The 19453-nt window shown below is 44.6% G+C and overlaps 1 protein-coding gene across 1 annotated transcript in view; it reads right to left on the reverse strand.

Annotated features, from left to right (window-relative positions):
- The window catches only part of LOC142558306 (endothelin-converting enzyme-like 1), a 73936-nt gene that overhangs the window by 47467 nt on the left and 7016 nt on the right, over positions 1 to 19453 (reverse strand). Inside the window, exon 2 of the mRNA XM_075670455.1 lies at positions 4629 to 4805. Within this exon, the coding sequence (XP_075526570.1) occupies positions 4629 to 4805 (177 nt within the window). The remainder of the gene's footprint in view (positions 1 to 4628; positions 4806 to 19453) is intronic.

Here is a 19453-nt window from a genome sequence, read left to right on the forward strand (position 1 = left end):
AACGCATGACGTACGAACGCCTTTTTTCTAATATAGGATGTGCCAAAAGATTATTTAAGACTGGGCGCATTGGCTCTCTGAATGTATTGCATGCGAAGGGAGAAAAAAATATTGAAACCTTTCTGTGGTTTTGCCCAAAATACCGAGGCGAGAAGGATGTTCTGATTGACAACCTGCAAAAGAATGACCCACCGCATGCGTGCCTCCAATACCTTGTGGTCCCTGAAGGGTCAGCTGTAGCCCGTCAGGAGCTTCGAATCTTACGTACATTCGTATCGAATCTTCGTGCATTTCTAAGAAAGACTTGTTTCATGGGCATTTGGCGACATACAACAGTAACGTTGAAATAGACGCTAAGGAGGAGCAATTGCCGGCCTCTATACCCACGGTAAATCTGCCATTTGCTACAGCTCACCACGACCACCACCACATGGTTTTCGTTACCCAATGCCGCGATTACCGCAGTCTATGAAGCGCAGTGCTTCGTTGTTATTGTGGCTAGGGGAAGGCGCTCTCGATATCACTAGCGAAAATTTTTAAAATCGACCATTGGTGGTTTCCTGGAATCCACATTCAAACAGGTCATCAATATCAAGCCGCAGAAGCGCCGTTTTAGTTTGTCAGCCAACATCTGATGGATTTCCTCACGACACCCTTCAACCCTCACCTATTCAGACTTAAACAACTAATTGCAACAGACACCAGCAAATGTTTCACTTTCTTTGAAAATGTCGCAAAATCGGTGAGATAGTGTAATATATAGCGGCATATTATTTGTGCGTTACAATTGCAAAATACGTCTATATGAGTCACGTGTGTATCAACAGGTAGAAGCATAAGTGTTTAACAGCCAATATATTCTCTCTATATTATATAAGCCGTATACTACACTAAGCGCTAACACTTAGCAGCAGCTCTTGTTGCTTACGAAGGCTGCCTAAAGGAGCTTCCAGGAAACAGGAAGGGAGGCGGGAAGATAGAAAGAATTAGGTCGCACTTTTAAGACAGCTGTGCTAATCTGAAAGCCTGCCACGTTGAGTTGATCGAGGCTAGCTGTAAGACGCTGATTGTGGGAAGGATGTAACCCATGTACATGGTTTCACGCCTTTGACAACTGCATACTTTCCACCAAATTTAAGTACTCAAAGCTGAAAATGTGAAACTGGTTACTGTTGTTTTCTCATAAGTTGTAGCTGCTTCGACGGGGTGGTCGGAACGCGGGGCCTAGGAAGTAGGCCAACGGCCGAGGGCGTGGAGAGCATTCTTCGGACGAGGACGAAATGTAGACTGATGTTTATTTCAAAAGATGGGAAGGAGAACAGGACGCAGTACATTTACAAGGTTGGGCGCTGCGTGGCGCTAGTAGAAACTAAAATTGAGGATATAACATCAAAAACCAAAGTCAAGCTATCACCCCTCTCTTGAAAAATCCAGAGAGCTTAAGACTCACAAATGTCTTAGAGACGAAAAAAAGCAACTGTATACAGTTCTACAATATATAATGTCTTGAGAGGACCTGAGAGAACTTTCTGTCGCAGTGATGATGGGGGAATGATAGATTCTCCGCAGAATGGAAGATTATCCACGGAGTATAATTCGGACTGCAGTAATGTGTGCGGTTGTAGTTCTGGTGGCAGGTCGGCAGCATTCCTCCACCCATTCACTAGTCTGTCTTTTAAGACCTGCGAAACTGGCTCACACCGTGTAGCAGTTCGAAACTCCTCTTTTGGTGATGTATGCAGTGATGAACGATAGTATTCTTCTCGAATTGGCTCAGCCTCAGGAGGAATATGTAGACACGACAACCCATCGGCTATGACGTTGTGGTCACCGTTGCAGTACTCTGTGTCAAAGTTCTACTAAAGCAGTCGAGCAACCAATCGAGAAATTCTTAGTGGACGCTGATCAGAACCTTTGGAAGACAGCAATGCAACAAGAGCACGGTGATCAGTTCGAAGCGTGAACCGACGACTCCATAAGTAAACATGCACTAAGCCATGAGCTTTCTTTGTCTCACTGACTCGTCCGTAAGCGCCGAAAGCGCACTGCAGGAAAGCCAACGTACACATCTGCGTAGAACATTACCGTTTGTATTCGGAATACTGCGCCAGCGTCGACTGGCCGCCCGGTCAGTGCCTGATAACGGCGCGAAGTGACGAGCTCATCAAAAGAAGGTCATGCGTACAAAGTTCACTGGAAGTGCAAGTTGCGTCTGTAGGCGTGACACCACCCTTGTCGCGATTAATTAGCTTCCCTGCTTATCGGAGACAGCAAAAGAATGCCCCTTTCTTAAAGAAAGATGGTTGAACGCCACGCTACTCAGATGAACTGTGTATATATATATATATATATATATATATATATATATATATATATGCATTGCATTACGCGCGCCACGCAATGCATTTCCGGTCGTCACCATGAGTAGGCCGCGGGTGCAGCGCACGGCAGAAGAGGCTGCCGTACGCGAACGTAAGCGCGAACGCGATCGTGCCCGTAAGGCCGAGTCCGTGTACCGGCAACGGCATGCGGAAGCCACGTGGGAGACACTTGTACACTTGTGGACACTTGTGCCTACTGGTCTTGTGATCGTCAGCGTGTACATCAGACCGAACAAGTCTCCTTGTGCCGTGAAAATGTTCCTGGCAGAAACGATGAAGACCTTAAAACCACATAGTACGCCGAACTTCGTGCGCGGTGACTTTAACATCGATGTGGCGAAATAGCACGGCAAATTGATTGAGAGTTTCACGCTAGATCGCTACTCGTTGAAATTGAAGACGCTGCAGGGACCTAGGACGTAACATAGTTCCTGCATTGATCTCGCGTTTGCAAGCAGGCTGCGTCACGTTACGATGGCAGAGCTTCTGACCGTCTATCACAGCGATCACAAGGCAATACTGCGCAAGTGTAGAGTCGTCCGTGAAAGTGTGAGTGTTTAATCAATGGCTACATGACCTAAAATAAAGGCTATGCAACTTAACGAAATTTGTCTTCAACTTAAACTTGCAAAACATACAATCCTAAGCAAGCAATCAAATAACATATGCATAGTATCGGGTCGCTCAGCATATCTTGGGTTCGTTGCGTGGTAGTTGGCTTTGAACTTTGACTTAGTTTACATTGGGGGAAAGCTTCGCGTTCAACCATCTTTCTTTAAGAAAGAAGCTTTGATTTTTTTTTAACAGCAGAGCTGTTTAACCTTTAGTTCCGCCGTGAAGCGTTACCAGAAAACTCAGCCCAGCTGTGCGCCGCCTCGTGTTGCATAGCAACCACCTACGAGAGCACCGAGCTACGTAACCTCCTCGCATCCCACGCGCATAGGACGGAGTTGTGACGTCGCAGGCGAGTAAAAGCTCGGAACGGCCGGCGCGTCGACATACCTCTCGCCTCATCTACTCCGCCATGGGAAGACCGAAGAAAGTCCGGACGCCCGAAGAATAATCGGCTCACCAGGAAGAGCGCCGTACTGCCAAGCGAGAAGTGCTGCGTGGTCGCCAAGCTGATTCGGAACACCGCGCCGAAGCGGCGGCTGAGAAGAGGCGACGCCGAGTAAAGGATCCGGAGTTTCAGTCCAGGGAACGTGAGAGTCGGCGCCTGAATGCTCGACATCGCCGAAAAAATGAACCCGGCCTGCGACTGCTCGAAAACTTCCAGCGTCAAGCACGCCGAAAGAACAACTTGGCAAAACCTAGGATAACCTCGCAAACCTAGAAACAACTTAGCTAAGCCTACCATAACCCCGCAAAACCCAGAAAGGACTTAGCCACACCTATGAAAAACTTAGGAAAACCTAGCATAACCTTGCAAAACCTACAAACAACTTAGGCAAGCCACGTAAAAGCTAGGTGATCACAGGCTCCGTTGTTGACTGCAGCCTTGCACCACTAGTGCAAGCTGCACACGTTTTTTTTTCTTTCTTCAATGTGCCGATGTCTCAATCAAAGAGCAGGCATTGGTTGCCTTCAACAACACCTTCAAAATCGTCCGCATACTCAGCACACAGAGAAACCACAACGCTTGTATAGGGTGGCATACTTACCAGGTCATCGACAAATTTCAGAGAAGCAGCGTGTGCGGCGTTTACGTTTGTCTGTAAAACATGGTTAGCACAAAATGCTATATAGTTGGTCCTCAGGTCGATTGCCACGCCAGCTGCGGCAGTGGCGGCGGCGGCGTAAGTCGTAACTTGTGGTTGCGTGACTGTCAATGCCCCTTGTAGCTCCTCCAGAATAGTGTTGACTAGAGATGCTACCGGCGGATGCTGCCTGTGGATGCTGCGCACTTGTAAACACCTTCTGGAGCTTCTGGCGGGCAACGTTTCGGATGATTTTTCAGTGTTGGTCGGTGGACCGACCTTTTCCAAGTGATGCGGTGAAAAAGGTCGATCCACCGACCTAAACTGTTCGGTACATAAACCAAAGCTAACTGCGAATGCATGCTTTTATTTCTAAATACGGTTGGTCCATTCAAAATGCTGTATATATATATATATATATATATATATATATATATATATATATATATATATATATATATATATATATAAAGCAGGGAAAAAAGCAGAACGACGCGACTTGGGAATTATACGGATGCACCTTATTCACACCACGGGTACATGCGCACACCTGTACTCGTCGACGCACCGGCGGAAAGCGATGATCACGTGACGGCCGACTTCGTCGTTTTTTTCGACTGGGTGGCCATCGAGCACGTGGTTCTGGTACGTGTAAAGCCTCGACTCCAGCAGCGCCAAGTAGCTCGAGTGGCCGGGATACATGTCTTCGAAGTTGCCGCACACGTAACTGCGTGCCACGAGAGGCAATAAGAACGTTCTCGCGAACATGCCTATATCTCAGAAAGATAGCATTGTAAAACTGAAATTTCCGCTACAGCTCCTCGGACAGAAAGAGTGTAGTCATCACGTAGAAACACGGGCTCACAAGAGCTGGCATCTGGCATGGCGCAGCAAAACACGGACACAAGAACCGACAGGTGGACACAAGCGCTTGTCTGTTGTTTCTTCTTTTGTCCCTGTTTTGCTGCGTTATGCCAGATACCATACGATGATCACCCACCAACACGCCCATATTACTACCCTTGTCACCTGACGTAGCAAGGCAGCTACGTAGCTTTTTTCTTGAACGTCCACTATGAACAGACGACATGAAACGATGGTCAAATTGGTTGTGTAGGATACCGTAATAACGAAGTCGAATACAGGCCCTGGCACTAAGGGAGGAATGAAAGAAAAGAAAAAAAATTAATAAAAGCACTGGGCAAAGAGAGAATCTATAGACAATTGCGTTGCGCTCAAAGCACTTTTTCAGTTCGGAACTACCTGGTTACTTCCATTTGCTTCTAAAATGAAGACGTTGGAGGGGTGCCCTCCCGCCTGGAGATTCGGTTGCGGGATGCCTTTACCACGCCTTGCGCGTGCTCACTACCTGAGGTTTTGCGCGGGTTATAGGCTTACCCTGGTAGAGTTTCTGAAGTAGCTTGAGTCGACAAATTTGCGCTGGAGCATGCACAATGTTCTCGTACACTGCGCTTTGTATGCCAACGATGCGTTGAGGCAAATAATGAGTAGAACCCAGCCAGCTCTCTTAAAGACTCGGCTCGTGCGTTCCATGCCACTGTCTCGTCTTCTTTCCCTGAAACAGCTCGTGTGTTCCGGGGCAGTGCTACCTGCTCTTATCTCAACGCTCGGCCTACATTCATGGAACAGTGCTTTTCTCGTAGAGGCTAACGCTACGTAGAAACAGAGCGCGGGCGTAGCGACTTCAGGATCGGCCAAGTTAATGATGTTTCAATGTTTATTTGTCCAAGTACAAACGCCTTCGTCTCTTTACCATGTAGCACATAACGAAGAGATAGGTACGCATGATTGCCTATTATTTAGTCGCAGATCACGTCACATTCCGTGCTTCTCTCTCTAACACCCGTTGAGTACCTACGTAGATTCAACAATCGGCATGCACAAACTCGCGTCAAACGGTCGCCGCAGGAATGCCGTTGCCGCCATACGATCGTCCTCAATGCGGCTGTCAGATTGCTGCTGTCGCCACATACACGTTTCCTCGAGCCACTCACACAACTACTTGATTCACACATACACGTTAGTCCACCAAATATCGCTTTGCGGAACCCCATACGACGATGGATAGCAGCCAGGTACCTGCAAAATGCTTCGAGAAACATCGATTTCCACAGAGCATGGGCTCCGCAGAACTTCTGTTTTAATGGATACCAGAAGAGGTGCCGAATATAACAAGATAATCATCAATTTTGAATGTCACTGACAAAACGTTTTCTCGATCAGGTGACGCGCATGCTCTGAAGCGTAAATGCGCGACAGATTGACTCCCTATTGAACGTAAAACTCTTAAATTTGTTGCGGAGACCTAGTAGGGCTTGTAGTCAACACACTTGAGACAGAATGAACAATGCAAATATTTCTTAGTACCTGTCTTCAAGGAAGTCATGCAAAATCCCAGAATCTGTTATGCACTGTCCATTATTTCAATGGTCATGTCATTTATTTACCCTAAAGGCCCAGCTTGGGCATTATATAGGGGGGGGGGAGGAGATAATAACAATTGATATACAAAGGTATAAGGCAACGTGCATGTAAGTCGAATATCCTTATATGAAGTCGTACGTGCCATACAACCTTTACATCTCTTCTCATTCAAGAACATCAGACGCCAATAGTTCTTACATTATACAAACAATAATCTTACATCCTCTGACATCTGAAGAAATGTAAGAAGAAATATTAATGTTTCTAATTTCCGAATATTTCATTAAGTGTTTGAATATAATATGGTCAGTCATTTCGGCTATATTACTTGGGAGCTGATTCCATTCCGAAATCGCTAAGTGCAGACATGAAAACTGCAATAGTTTAGTACGTGCAAATGATTCTTCGACCTAAATTCGTTATTAATTCGTGGGAATTTTCTTTTGGCTGGTAAGATGTTTCAAGGCCTGCTGCTCCAGATTTTGCTCTTATCTTAACGCCGTGGCGCTCAACCACAATTTAGAGGTAGCAGCACAAGATAGAAAAATTAAAAAAGATTTATACATTAATGATAGAACGAAAAGAATTGATAGCATATCTGAGTAGCACAAGCAGGCTAGGTGATGACTTGAGCCCGCGCGATTTCAAAGGGGATGCCAGTTAATATTAATAATTATCATCATTTACAGGCTTCGGGCTTCTCAGTGTGGTATTAAAGTTCAAAGCACGTAGTTGTCTTCGCTTTAGGAGACATTACAGGTTGGGGATTTCTTTTTCTTTTTTTAGAAGGGGCTTCGTGCAAATTCTCACAATTTCGTGTCTCAGTTTTGTGGTATCGTTAGTGCACTACATGTACAAAGGAGACGTTATGCAAATACACCTCTCCCAGCAGGACTGCCTCGGAACCTGTTATTCTTAGCTGCATAAAGAATACAATAATAAGAGGGCGTCAACTGCAAGTAGGAATACAGATTTTTCACACAAGTTTATACAATGTTGAAGCAGTAAAACTTAACAAAACACATTCTAACGCAAAAGAACTTTGTATAAAGAGTAATATCAGGATATAGTCATGATAAGAAAACAAAGACATTGGCGTGGAGGTACATTTTAAAAAGATTGCAATATAAGTTCTAAGTGAACGCTGGAACGATGATAACGTCGGTGGAGATTTTACATGAGCCGATAAAGCCTTTTTTTCAGATTTTTAAAGCTGCAATATAATCAGTGTTCTTGCCATAGTCGCTGCGTGATTTTGGAAGTAACAGATTATCTCCTAAATAAACTCTAACACTGTTGGCTTAGCAAGACTATTTCTGCGAATGAGATTATCTAAACGTGGATTTTAGGCAATTAGGCTGTGTATAACGATGTCATGGTTGCTTTATTTCACTTCGAGAGAGAAGGTTTAATCCTTGGAGATGGGGATAACATGAGCACTATAAGGAGCCGACGTAATAATACAATACATCTCTATTTTGGATGTGCTGCAATGTAGGTATATGTGAATGGCATAATAGAATGGAAGCATGGAAGTATGCTGTGGAAAGTAGTGTCTACTCTTGAAGAGCATTGTGATACCGCAGGCGTTTTCTTTTTTAGGAAGTTGACATGCAAATGAAGCTTTAGAAATGAGTCTAATTGAATGCACAAAAATAAACACTCATTAGATGGTAATATTTGGCTGAACGCCATGTACACTGGTAGAACGGTACATCGAGAGAGCTAATAAGCAATAAATTTTTTCGCATCGAATGCCGATATTACTTAGCTCATCATATAAACGCTCGCTTAGAGTGCAGGTGTCATTATGAGAAGTGAAAACACTGACGCTGTCCGCGTACGGAAGAAATTCTGTCGAAGTTAGACAGTTGGGAAAATTATTAATGAATATAACGAATAACAAGCGACCCTTTATGGACTCCTGTGGAACGCCAGAGTTAATTATTTTGATGTCACAAAGGACTCTCTAATTGCAAGCCTACGCCAGGGTTAATTATTTTGATGTCACAAAGGACTCTCTAATTGCAAGCCTGCAGCTGTTTGTCGTGTAAACAAATGCGTAGTAGTTCTAAAGAAGGGCCAGTTATGCCATGTGCGCTTACTTTAGCAAACAGAGTGTTGTGGTTAACGGAGGTGAATGGATTTTGCGTAATCGATAAACACAGATCTTACGAATCGGCCCCTGTGAAATTCTGATTTAAGCTTGTGAGTGATTGTCAATAAAGCTAGGTTAGTATAACATCCTGGACGAACACCAATTGTTTTGGTTTTAGCAGCTGTAACTTATTTAGGTAGTTGGAGAGGCGCTGCTGAATTACTTTTTACGGCCATAGCAATTATATGGACACTACAGGTGCATTGTTTTGCCGACGTCTCAATCTCGCCCGCGCCAAAGACGAATGCGAAGAGGAAGCGCGCCGACTTCCGTCGCGCGCGAGGCACCCAACGTTGCGATGCGCCGGGAGTAGGGGAGGGGGGGGGCGCCGTTCTCTCCGGCTGCCTGCGCATTTGGAGGCTGCACGCGGCCGCATCTTGAGAGCGATATGCGTTGGGGGCACAGTCTAGGTACATCGACGGCTCGTACCTTTGTGCGTGCTGTCTCCCCGGCGCTCGCTTTGCGTTGAAGCGACAGACAGCACGAATGTCACTTCGCTCGCTGCTGCTGCCCCGTTTTCCTCACGCGAGCGTTTAGACAGTGAGTGTCCGCAGTCATCGAGTGTGGCGTGTTCGTGTTTGCTGTGCGCGCTGACACCATGGTTATTAATTTAGTTTGCAAGCAAACGTTTACAAGTCGATATGGCCGATAAAAGTGCTATCCTTTCTTCGTGCGGCTGTCTGCTAATTTGCTATCTCAATCCATGTTTCGCTTTTAGGCCGTAACTGAGACATTTTCTACAAGTTTACTAAAGCGTGTTAAGGTATATATAGGCCTGTAATTTGCTAGTAATGTTTGCTTTCTTGAACGCAGCAGTTATTTGAGTCTTTTCTTCAAGCCATTAGAGAAGATGGCCGTTTGGAATATGAAACTGCTAACGTGACATAATGCGATTATGCTTGTCAACAATCGTTATTATTTATTTTGATTTATTACTTATTAATACTGAAAACCACCTTGTGGTCCATGCAGGAGGGCTCAAGGGCCATACGAGTAACAATCCAGACTGATAAAAAGCAAGTAACAACAAGACAAGCAAGAAAATGAATAAAAATACTAAGTTAAAGCAAGCAAGGCATGAGACAATAATTACAACCACAATAAATGCGTCCCAATTTGCGTACAAAGTTATTTGTATCAAAAACACTAGAAGGTAGAGCGTTCCAGACTGACACTATTTTATCAAAACTGTATGTACATTCGTTTTGGCGGCAAATTGGAGGAAGTGCCCTTCTACTGGTATGTCTAGTTGTCCAAGCAGTGTGGGGTCGTATGCAGTTTGGTATACTCGCCTTTATATTCCCTGCAAGACAGTCCTGTAGCAAGGCCAGTCGACTGACCCTTATACGGGATTCTGAAGACGGAATGTTATGTTGGCTCATTAGTAAGAAGGGTGAATCAGACATTCTTCACTTATTAACGACGAAGCACTGTGCTTTTCTATGCATAAGTTCAAGCTCTCGAATATCTCTTCTGGTGTGGGGCTCCCTTACGATCGTAGCATATTCGAGCTTAGCCCTGACGCAAGCATTGTATTGCCAGAAGCTTAACTCTAAGAGGTCCGCTTCTTGGTTTCCTTTTGAGAAACCACAACTCTTGTGGCGCGGAAGTAAAATAGCCGCTTTATGGGACGACAAGGTATTTCTGTTATTCAATGTAACACCGACATACTTGCATTTATCTACTTCCAGTATGTCACGCTGGTGAATTGAGTATGTGAAGATGCTTGGGCTATTCTTTTCTCGTAACACGCAAAATAATAATATTTGGGGTTTTACGTGCCAAAACCACTTTCTGATTATGAGGCACGTCGTAGTGGAGGACTCCGGAAATTTTGACCACCGGGGGTTCTTTAACGTGCACCTAAATCTAAGCACACGGGTGTTTTCGCATTTCGCCCCCATCGAAATGCGGCCGCCGTGGCCGGGATTCGATCCCGCGACCTCGTGCTCAGCAGCCCAACACCATAGCCACTGAGCAACCACGGCGGGTAACACGCAAAAGTACACCTTTCTGTTTTCTTAATTGCATGTCCCATCAAGTACACCAGCCTCCAACGGTCTGTTGCTTTTCTGGTAAGATTATATGAACATTCGGAGTATCAATTCCCTTACAAACAACACACTGGTCCACCAACAGTCGAATGCAACCGTAGTACTACCATCGATCATGTCTACCAAGTCATTAACATAAATAAAAACATTAGTGGTCCAATTACACTTCCCTGAGGCACTGCAGAGGTAACACGAAACAGTTCTGAAGAGTGATGAAAAACATGTACAAATCGCCATTTATCCCGAAGTTGGGCACTTAACCATTTAATAATGTTTTATGAAAGGCCCACTCATTCCAATTTATGCAATACATTCCTTTGTGACACTTTATTGAACGCATTGGGAAAAAACTAATACGAAGACATTCAGCCGACCCACCATATCAAGGTTATGTGCAAAATACAATTTGCGTAACTGTGAACATGTGCTTTTAAATACCATGTTGATAAGACGACAAAATATTGTGCCTTTCAGCAAAATAAATAATGTGCTTCGAAACCACATATTCGACATGTACTTGTAAAAGATATGAGTCTGTGAATGTGCGCTACACGCCAGTGGTCTGTAATTTCATCTGTGGCAAGTTATAAATTGAAGAAATTTGTCATAAACTGAGATATTTGTTCGACGTACCGACACAGGAAAGCATCTGAGATACTACCCGGCCCTGAGCTTTGTCTTTTTTTCGGTGAACATTAAGATGTTGCTGTTAGACCATCGCCTAAGCATGATGCTGCACTCCCAAGGTGCATTTTTATCGCTCTTCGTAAAGACACTATGAAAGTATTTATTGAAATGGTCTGTAATTTGTCGCACTTCAGTGGATCGCCGTCGCCAATTTTAATTTTAGAAACACCCTGTCTACTTTCCTTCAAAATACGCCGAAGCTTCTGGCGCTCCCATATAATAAAGTGAGAAACTATATGATTGCTGTAGGCACTTCGCGACTCGCTTAATTTTTTTGATAAAATAATTTTGAGTTAAATAAAAACGAAAGATCTCTTTTCCAATTTGCGAAGCCGTTTAAGTTTACGTTTTGTATGAATAATATATTTTGCTATACAAGGGTTACAACGTCTCTTGTGCATAACTTCAGTAGGTGTAAATTGATAGCAGAAAATTTGACAGCTTCAGTGGCCCTCTTCCATGAAGTATCGATTTATTTACCCTAAAATCGACATTAAATTAAAATAATCTATTACTGAAACGTCACCAGCACTAAAAAAGTTCTAAATATCTAACAAAATTTTTGTAAGCGGTTACTGCTATTAGTTAGCTCCCAATGAAAAAGATCAAATGATAATCTTGAATTCCCTACCGAACTGTATAAAACGCGCCACTAAATATTTGTTATAAATACCAGGTCGAGAATGAACCTAGCACGCGTGCACTTAGGCATCATCTGCTCTGAATTCAGGCAAAACATAATTTCCAAGATGACATCAATTGCTCTAGAACATCTGTGCTTCAGTTGTTCCTAATTATTTGCAGGGAGGCTAAAATCCCTGGTCACAATAACATTTCTATTACGTGGGCTGAGCAAGTGGTCGTACAGTTTTGACAAGTACACATCACTTGCATCGGGAGAGCTGTACACTTAAAAAAATGTCAAATTCCACAAAATACACGTTCAGAAGGAAACGTTCCTCGTCAGAGATTTGATCACCGGAATTAATATCGACAGAATGCTTTCCAAGAACAACCACGCCTGCTCCTCGAGAACCCATGTCACGTCCAGACGAGCGGTATCCTGGTGGTGCAATTTCATCATCGCGAATATCGTGAGGAACCGAACTTTCACTGGTCTCCTTCGCTTTTAACACACTTCTGAGCATTTAACGATAGGAGGCGGAACCGATGAAGCTTCGGTTGTTAGCTCTGGAGCCAAGAGAAATTCTTGCCTCATTTACTTCACGGGTTGTCCTATTGCCGTCCGATACGTGAGACTGATCGCTGATGTGCCACTGAAATGTCATCTACCAAACTTATCATTTTTCCTTCGTCTTTGCCTGCCTCTCTGCTGGACCTAAGCAGCTTACGTTTTCGAAGTGTCTCTGCGCAATAATCATTTTGAAAGTATATGTCCGCACCTTTCAGCTTACGCACGTTGCGTTGCACTGCCCATTTTACAGCGAAGCTGTTAGCCTCTCGGTAGTCGGCATTTTTTGTGTCCGTCCGTGGACAAAAAAAAAATAGCAGCAGCAGCAATAGCTCGTACCTCAGTAAGGAAGCAAACAGTGCAATGGTTCATACCTCCTTAAGGCGGAGGCTATAAGCGCTCAGCAAATTGAAGCGAACAGTGCGCACATTCGACGAAGTCACCCATACAACACACCGAACAGCATACGTTTCAGTAAAGAACAACTCAAAACAAGCATTCCAACCTTCAATAAAGCACTGCGTACCCCTCTCAGCAGTTGTAGCGATGGTCTTGCAACAGCTAATCTGAACATCCACTTCCGCAGGGCCGGGATGGCGAGGACGAGCCTGAAGTTAAGGCGCGTTTTTAAATACAGGGAAATGAATAGAAGAGTGAAAGCTGGCGCTCTTGGTTGGCGGGCATTACATGGCCTTGACTAATTGTCATCACTCCGGCTTCGAGCACCTTTGTGTATTCCGAGGTCAACGCTCCTGAAGCTTATCTTTCCTTGCAGATTTGTTGTGTACAGGAAAACATTATTATTTCCCCGTTATTTTTTACGGCTCGCCTGTTTTTTCGACACTGAATGAAGAAAATCCCAAACTAAAATATAAAAAACATAACTACGCACACAAGGTGCCACCGAACGTCATTTATGTTTCACCGAACATGCCTTCGTAAGTCTCGTGGTTGATGCGCTAAACCTTATGCAACAAAATGGCTAATTCATCATTAGAAAACATTTTATTGGTCACAGGAAAACGTCGAAGGCGCAGAAAATCTCTACTACAAATGGCGGCACCGGAAGTTGTACAATTCTTTACGTTTATGGTTCCTTAAGTATAAGGATAATTAGTTATCAGTGCCAAGTCGTAGGAAAATTTTCCTACTACTCATAATTTCACTGGTCACTGAATAATTAGTCACGCTGGGACTACTTGTAGAAATTTTAGTTTAGAATTCAATGGCATAACAAACACTAGAAGCAGGGCAGTCTAACCCGTAAACAACATTGATGATGATGAATAATGGTATATTATGGTGCAAGGGCCACTGAAGGCCCTTGCATGTAGTAGTCAATGTCCGGTGTATATTTAACGTGGCTGTAAAGTGGCCTAAAGGAACTCGCTCTAAAATGCGCGAAATATACGTTTAAATGAAATTATGACAGTGATTTATGGGGCGTATACTGATATATTGGATTAAAAATAAAAGATATGCTACAAAGAGGTGATATACTTAGATATGTGAGCTATCAGAAGCAGTACAGCCTCGTCAGGGCACTTCGACAGTAAGGGCCTGGAGGCATGCCCTGTACCAGATGCTACCGTCGGTACAGCTGCTTCTCAAGAGAGGCCGCGCCACGAATTCTTGGGGCTGATAACGTGAAGCAAGTGGACTTAACTGAAAGAATCTGATACATTTTTTCGCGTTGAACATTGCTTCCTTACCAGGAAACACTGCTGAATGCATGCAGAGGGAGATGTCTGTAAGCCAAAGGAAAGTGTGTTTTCCTCTCAGCGTCTTTTCCTTGGCGCTCCATTAAGATGCGGATGACGGTCAAATCTCACTACATTTACCACAGATGGGAGCTTCAGGGCCAATAGTCATCGTCATTGTCAATAGGTGTGTTTCTGTGCTGCACGTTTGTCCTATCTTAGTCGAGTTGAGGGGACATCGGCATTCCGTGATTTGGTTGCTGATGGCCCAATGTACAACTCTGGTTTAATTCGGCGAAGCTTATCACACGTTTCAGCATCCCATAGGTGTGGCGAATAACTTAGTTTTCTCATCAGGAAAGGTTTCAGGTCTATTGTCGCGACAGCTACGCATACGTTTTATGTCTCTACAAAAGCACAGAAATCCTGTAATAATAGAACTGTATTCGCTTCTGTGCACAAGCTAGGCAGCCGAACAACGTATGTGTACCCTTGATATACTGAATTCCTAGCCACAGAAGTATTCAAGCTAATATTCTTGCCGATGAACTAGCTGCAGCCACAGCAACTAGAACTCCCAAACATTAACTACGCTTTTAACGTGTCCGTATACATATTTTCATTCTCTAAATTTAGCAGAATATGCTATAAAGCCGACGTTAATGCATATGCCTCAGCCGTACAGATGCTGGTTAGAGGGTGTAGGACATCTGATTCCAAGAGTGATGGGCCAACTGTGGCGTAGGACACACCCGCATGTGACTTTGATACATCCGTGTAAAATTCCGTGCATTAGTACTTCGCTTGCTGTTCTAGAAAGTACATTCTAATGTGTTTGTGAGGAGAGTGCTTCAAGACTTCTATAACTGACGCGTCACTTTCTACGACATCCCAGTGCTATGGTGGTAACGTCCTTGCTGGTGTCTTCAGACGAAGCTCTAGAAGGGAAACACCCATTTCTTCATTAAGTCTCCTGACATGCAGCGATACAGGTTGTATGAATGTGGGGCGATTACTAAACAGCGTAGCCACGTCATGTCATTTACAGGCGCGTAGCAAGGATGTTCAGAGTTCGAATGGACTTTCAAGAAACACGTAAAACTAGAGTACGATCTTTGAAGCTCATGTGACAACTCGCTTGATTCCACATAGAGACTTGGTGCAGGACTCGTACTGAAGGCGCCTGTGCCCAGGCGGATCCCTAAATGACGAACAGCGTCTAGTATCTTTAGCGTGCTCGGGGCGGGAGACTGATACACCTGTAGACCACAGCGCCATAATCCAGACGGGATTGTATGAGGCTCTTCTTTAGGTTTGTCAGACACTTCCTATCACTACCCCATGTTGTTTGCGAAATAACTTTGAGAACATTCATTGTGTTTAGAAATTTATTCTTAATACATTTGAAGTGCGCTATGTAGGATAGTTTAGAGTCTAGTGTGACACTCAAAAATGTGTGCTGTGTATGCAGTGGGTTGCGCTGTCCATCGAGTTAAATATTAGTATCTGGGATCAAGCCTCTACTCCTTGTAAAAAGGATGCAGGAGCTTTTCTGCGGATTTAACTTGAATCCATTTTCATTAGCCCATTTTGAAGCCCTGTTCAGGCCATCCTGAACCTGGCTCGCGCAAATTGAAAGATTACATGATATGAAACCTATTTACACATCGTCAACGTATACTGAATAAGCTATTGTATGTGGAATTGATAAGCGTAATTAATTCAGTTTTACAGAAAAGAAAGTACAGCTAAGTACGCCACGCTGCGGCACCCAACTTTGCTGGAGAAACGACATGACGAGAGCATTGTCAATTCTGGCACGAAATATGTGGTTGGGCAAGTAACTTTCTATAACATTAAGTGTGTTTCCGCGAATACCCACCTCCTACAAGTTTCTCAATATACCGTAGCGCCACGCCATGTCGTACGCCTTTTCCATATCGACAAATATAGACTAAAAGTACTGATTGGGCCCTATATCGAAAAACTATTCCAATAATATGTTTTTCTTCCATGCCCCCGACGTCAACTTTGCGTAACCACTGACGCAAGCATCGGGCAGTCAACCGCAGGGTTGTCTGAACAGACCAATCAAATGCTCTCCTCGTTCATAGGTCACTTTTGTTTGCTTGAAAGACGAATAACATTGCCTACAATGAGAGGCTTGTCTTATCTGATTGGTTGACAAGAGGCGAGGGGCACGCTCATGTGGAGAGGGGCTCGATGGGGCCCAGACACTGCACTTAAAATTGATAACCGGATGAAGAGAGCGGTGCCGGCGTCTGCGATTGGTCCGCTTTCGGTCCGCTTAGCTTGCGGTGGCTGGTAGAAAATTGCGGCGGCATGCAACGGAAGCTTAAGAAAGACGCTAAAACGGATCCTCAGCAAAAAAGAGTTGGCAGAAGAAGGTCGTAAACGTGCCCAAAGTGATCGAAAAAGTTACACGGCCACGCAAAAAGTTTCATTATACGCAAATAAACCCATGCTTTCTCGGAGGTGCGAGTAGCCAGTGCCTGAGTGATCGGCGACAGCCATCTTTTATTCCTTTCGGAACGGGGCAGCCTGTGGCTATTCAGAAAAAAAATTTCAGTTTTGTTCGGCATAATAATGCATCTTTAACGCGTACGCGTCACTTTGAGGCGGTGAGGTTTTGCTGTTTGGTGGCGCCGCGTGACAGGCAGGTGAAGTGGGTGCAACCCGAAATCTTTTTACCAATGGCCGAGGACTAATGGCGAAAAGACGTCGAATGAGAAATAACTATTTTTCGGTCGGCGAAATTATGTATAATTACGTCATATCACGTCATATCAGATGGGGAGCTATCGCGGCTTTCGTGACATTGCGTGATAGACAGGTGAAGTGGGGGCGGTCCAAAAACGATTTTGACCTTTCGCGGAGGGCTGATTCCAGAATTGGAATAGAAAAGTTTGGAATAGTTTTATGTTATAGCGTTCCTTGTGAATGAAAACTTCACGCATGTTTGACTCCTTGCGTACGAGGTGGTCCGTTGTAAAAGGACCACCTCGTATAGACAAGACTGATCAAAGTGAAGGTGGATATTTACTTTCTTTCAATATTGGTACTTAAATATCGTCTCTCCGTGTTGAAGGGAGGTTTCCGGAAGCCGAAATGTTGTTAAAAAGTGCTGGTGGAGCTATTTGTTTGTCTTTGTGGAAATTTTTTATCGTGTCGTATAGGATCCTGTCAGCTCCGGGTGCAGAGCTCTTACATGCATTCAATGAGGCTCTCAGCTCCGCAGTGCTGAGTGGACATGTATAACACTCATTCGGTTTAGATTGCCGATCGAGTGCCTTACATTCTGGTATTTGTTTATATTTACGAAACTACCTAGAATGAATAATTGCGCTAGATACGCGCTCAGGGTTCTCCCGAAGGGTGTCTGCCTGATCTTTCAAGGCGCTTTCTTGATCGCCGACCAGGGGTAATTGATGGGTTTGCTGAATATTAAGCCTTCTAAGCCCATTCCAAACTTTTGGCTCCTGTGTGCGGGAATTTGTGTTTAGAAGAAAACTCTCCCAGTTCGTTCTCTCAGCTTACTGTCGCCACCACCTGCTCTATGATTTATTGTATTTGAACTCGATCAAATTTTCAGCAGTTGGCGACTGACGGAGTATGCCCGATGCTTTATCTTGTTTTTCGCGCAACTTCTCGTTGTCTTGACTCCACCAAATAGTTCGTCATTTGTACGAGCGACCAGTAGTTTGCCGTATGTATTTCTATGCTGCATCAGTGATAAAAGCGGTAAAATATGCTACCGTGCTATCTCTATAAATTGGCTGACAAAAAAGCCCGATTCCTTAAGAAGTTTCTGATGGGCAGAGGCCATTACACCTAGGGACATGAACAGGGGAGTCGTCTTGTTTTACTAAGCTTAGAATTCATGAAAACTGGTCACTTCTGAATGAAGTTTTGATCATATTCCTTTCCAAGTCAGGAAATGGGGAAGCAGACCCGATCGATAAGTCTATTGAATATGAATTGTGATGAAGATTACGTCGGCTCCTTCTTGTTCAACAGGCATGCACTGCAGTTTACTAAGAAGTTTTCTATGAATCGGCCTCTCGCGTCGCATCGTGAGTCTCTCCACGTCATGCTGTGGGCGTTAAGATCTCCCACGAGTATGCAGGATTCGGGAAGCTTATAAATTAGGTCAGAGAAGTCTGTTTTCACGAGATGATCATTCGTGGCTACATAAGTGGAATATACATTTCGCAATTTGCTGAAAAAATTTGCCTGAACGGACACTGTTTCAATGGGAGTGTGAAGGGCGACTTGTTGACAAGCTACTGACTTGTCGGCAGCTATTGCTACACCACCGGAGGCGTTATGCTCATCACGGTCTTTACAAGAGGTGGCATAGTGACGAAGATAATTTGTGTGTGTAAGTTTCAGATGTGTCTCTTCACCACACAGTAACATTGGATTATGTTTGTGTAGGAGTTCCGTGGTGTTGTAGACGGCATGAATTCCTCTGACATTTCTTTGCAGAATTTGTTTCTCCATTGTGAGAAAAATACTTCGTCATGTGTGCTTAAAAGACGGCGCTTAGCCCACGGGCCCTTTCCAGGCGCCATGACACGAGGTTTTTTTCTGGATTGATCTCGAGAGTCTCACCGCTCCTTAGTGGCTGGCGGCGCCGTCTGGCTGGTTGTTGCGTCCACAGCCTCGTGCGAGGCGCCGGGAACGCCGTGTTTGACGTGAAGGCTTCGACGCGTCGGAAGAGACCTTTGAGGCCACCAGCCCGGAGGTCGAGGACCCCTTCTACTGGGGTGGTGGAGCAGCGCTAGCTGCAACCGCCAAGGGGGCGGATGGCGTCGCTGGCAGTTCACTGCGTGTGCGCCCGGCAGCTGCCGGAAGCCGTTGTAGCGCTGCCGCCTCTCGCGCCATTTCGGCAAAGATGTTCTTTGGCAAGTATGATATCCGCCTGCGTGCCTCTTTAAATGGTATGTTTCCTTTGACATTAAGTGCGACCATTCTCTTCTCTTTCATACATGACGCCCAGGACCGCGAGCAAGTGGCCTGCTCCCAAGCGCAGTTGACACAGTGTCAAGTGTTTTCACAAGGTTTAGATGGACGCTCGACGGCACTACACTTGGTACAGATTAGTCGGCATCGGCA

This window comes from Dermacentor variabilis, chromosome 9 (assembly GCF_050947875.1).
Source record: "Dermacentor variabilis isolate Ectoservices chromosome 9, ASM5094787v1, whole genome shotgun sequence".
In the NCBI taxonomy this organism is placed as follows: domain Eukaryota; kingdom Metazoa; phylum Arthropoda; class Arachnida; order Ixodida; family Ixodidae; genus Dermacentor; species Dermacentor variabilis.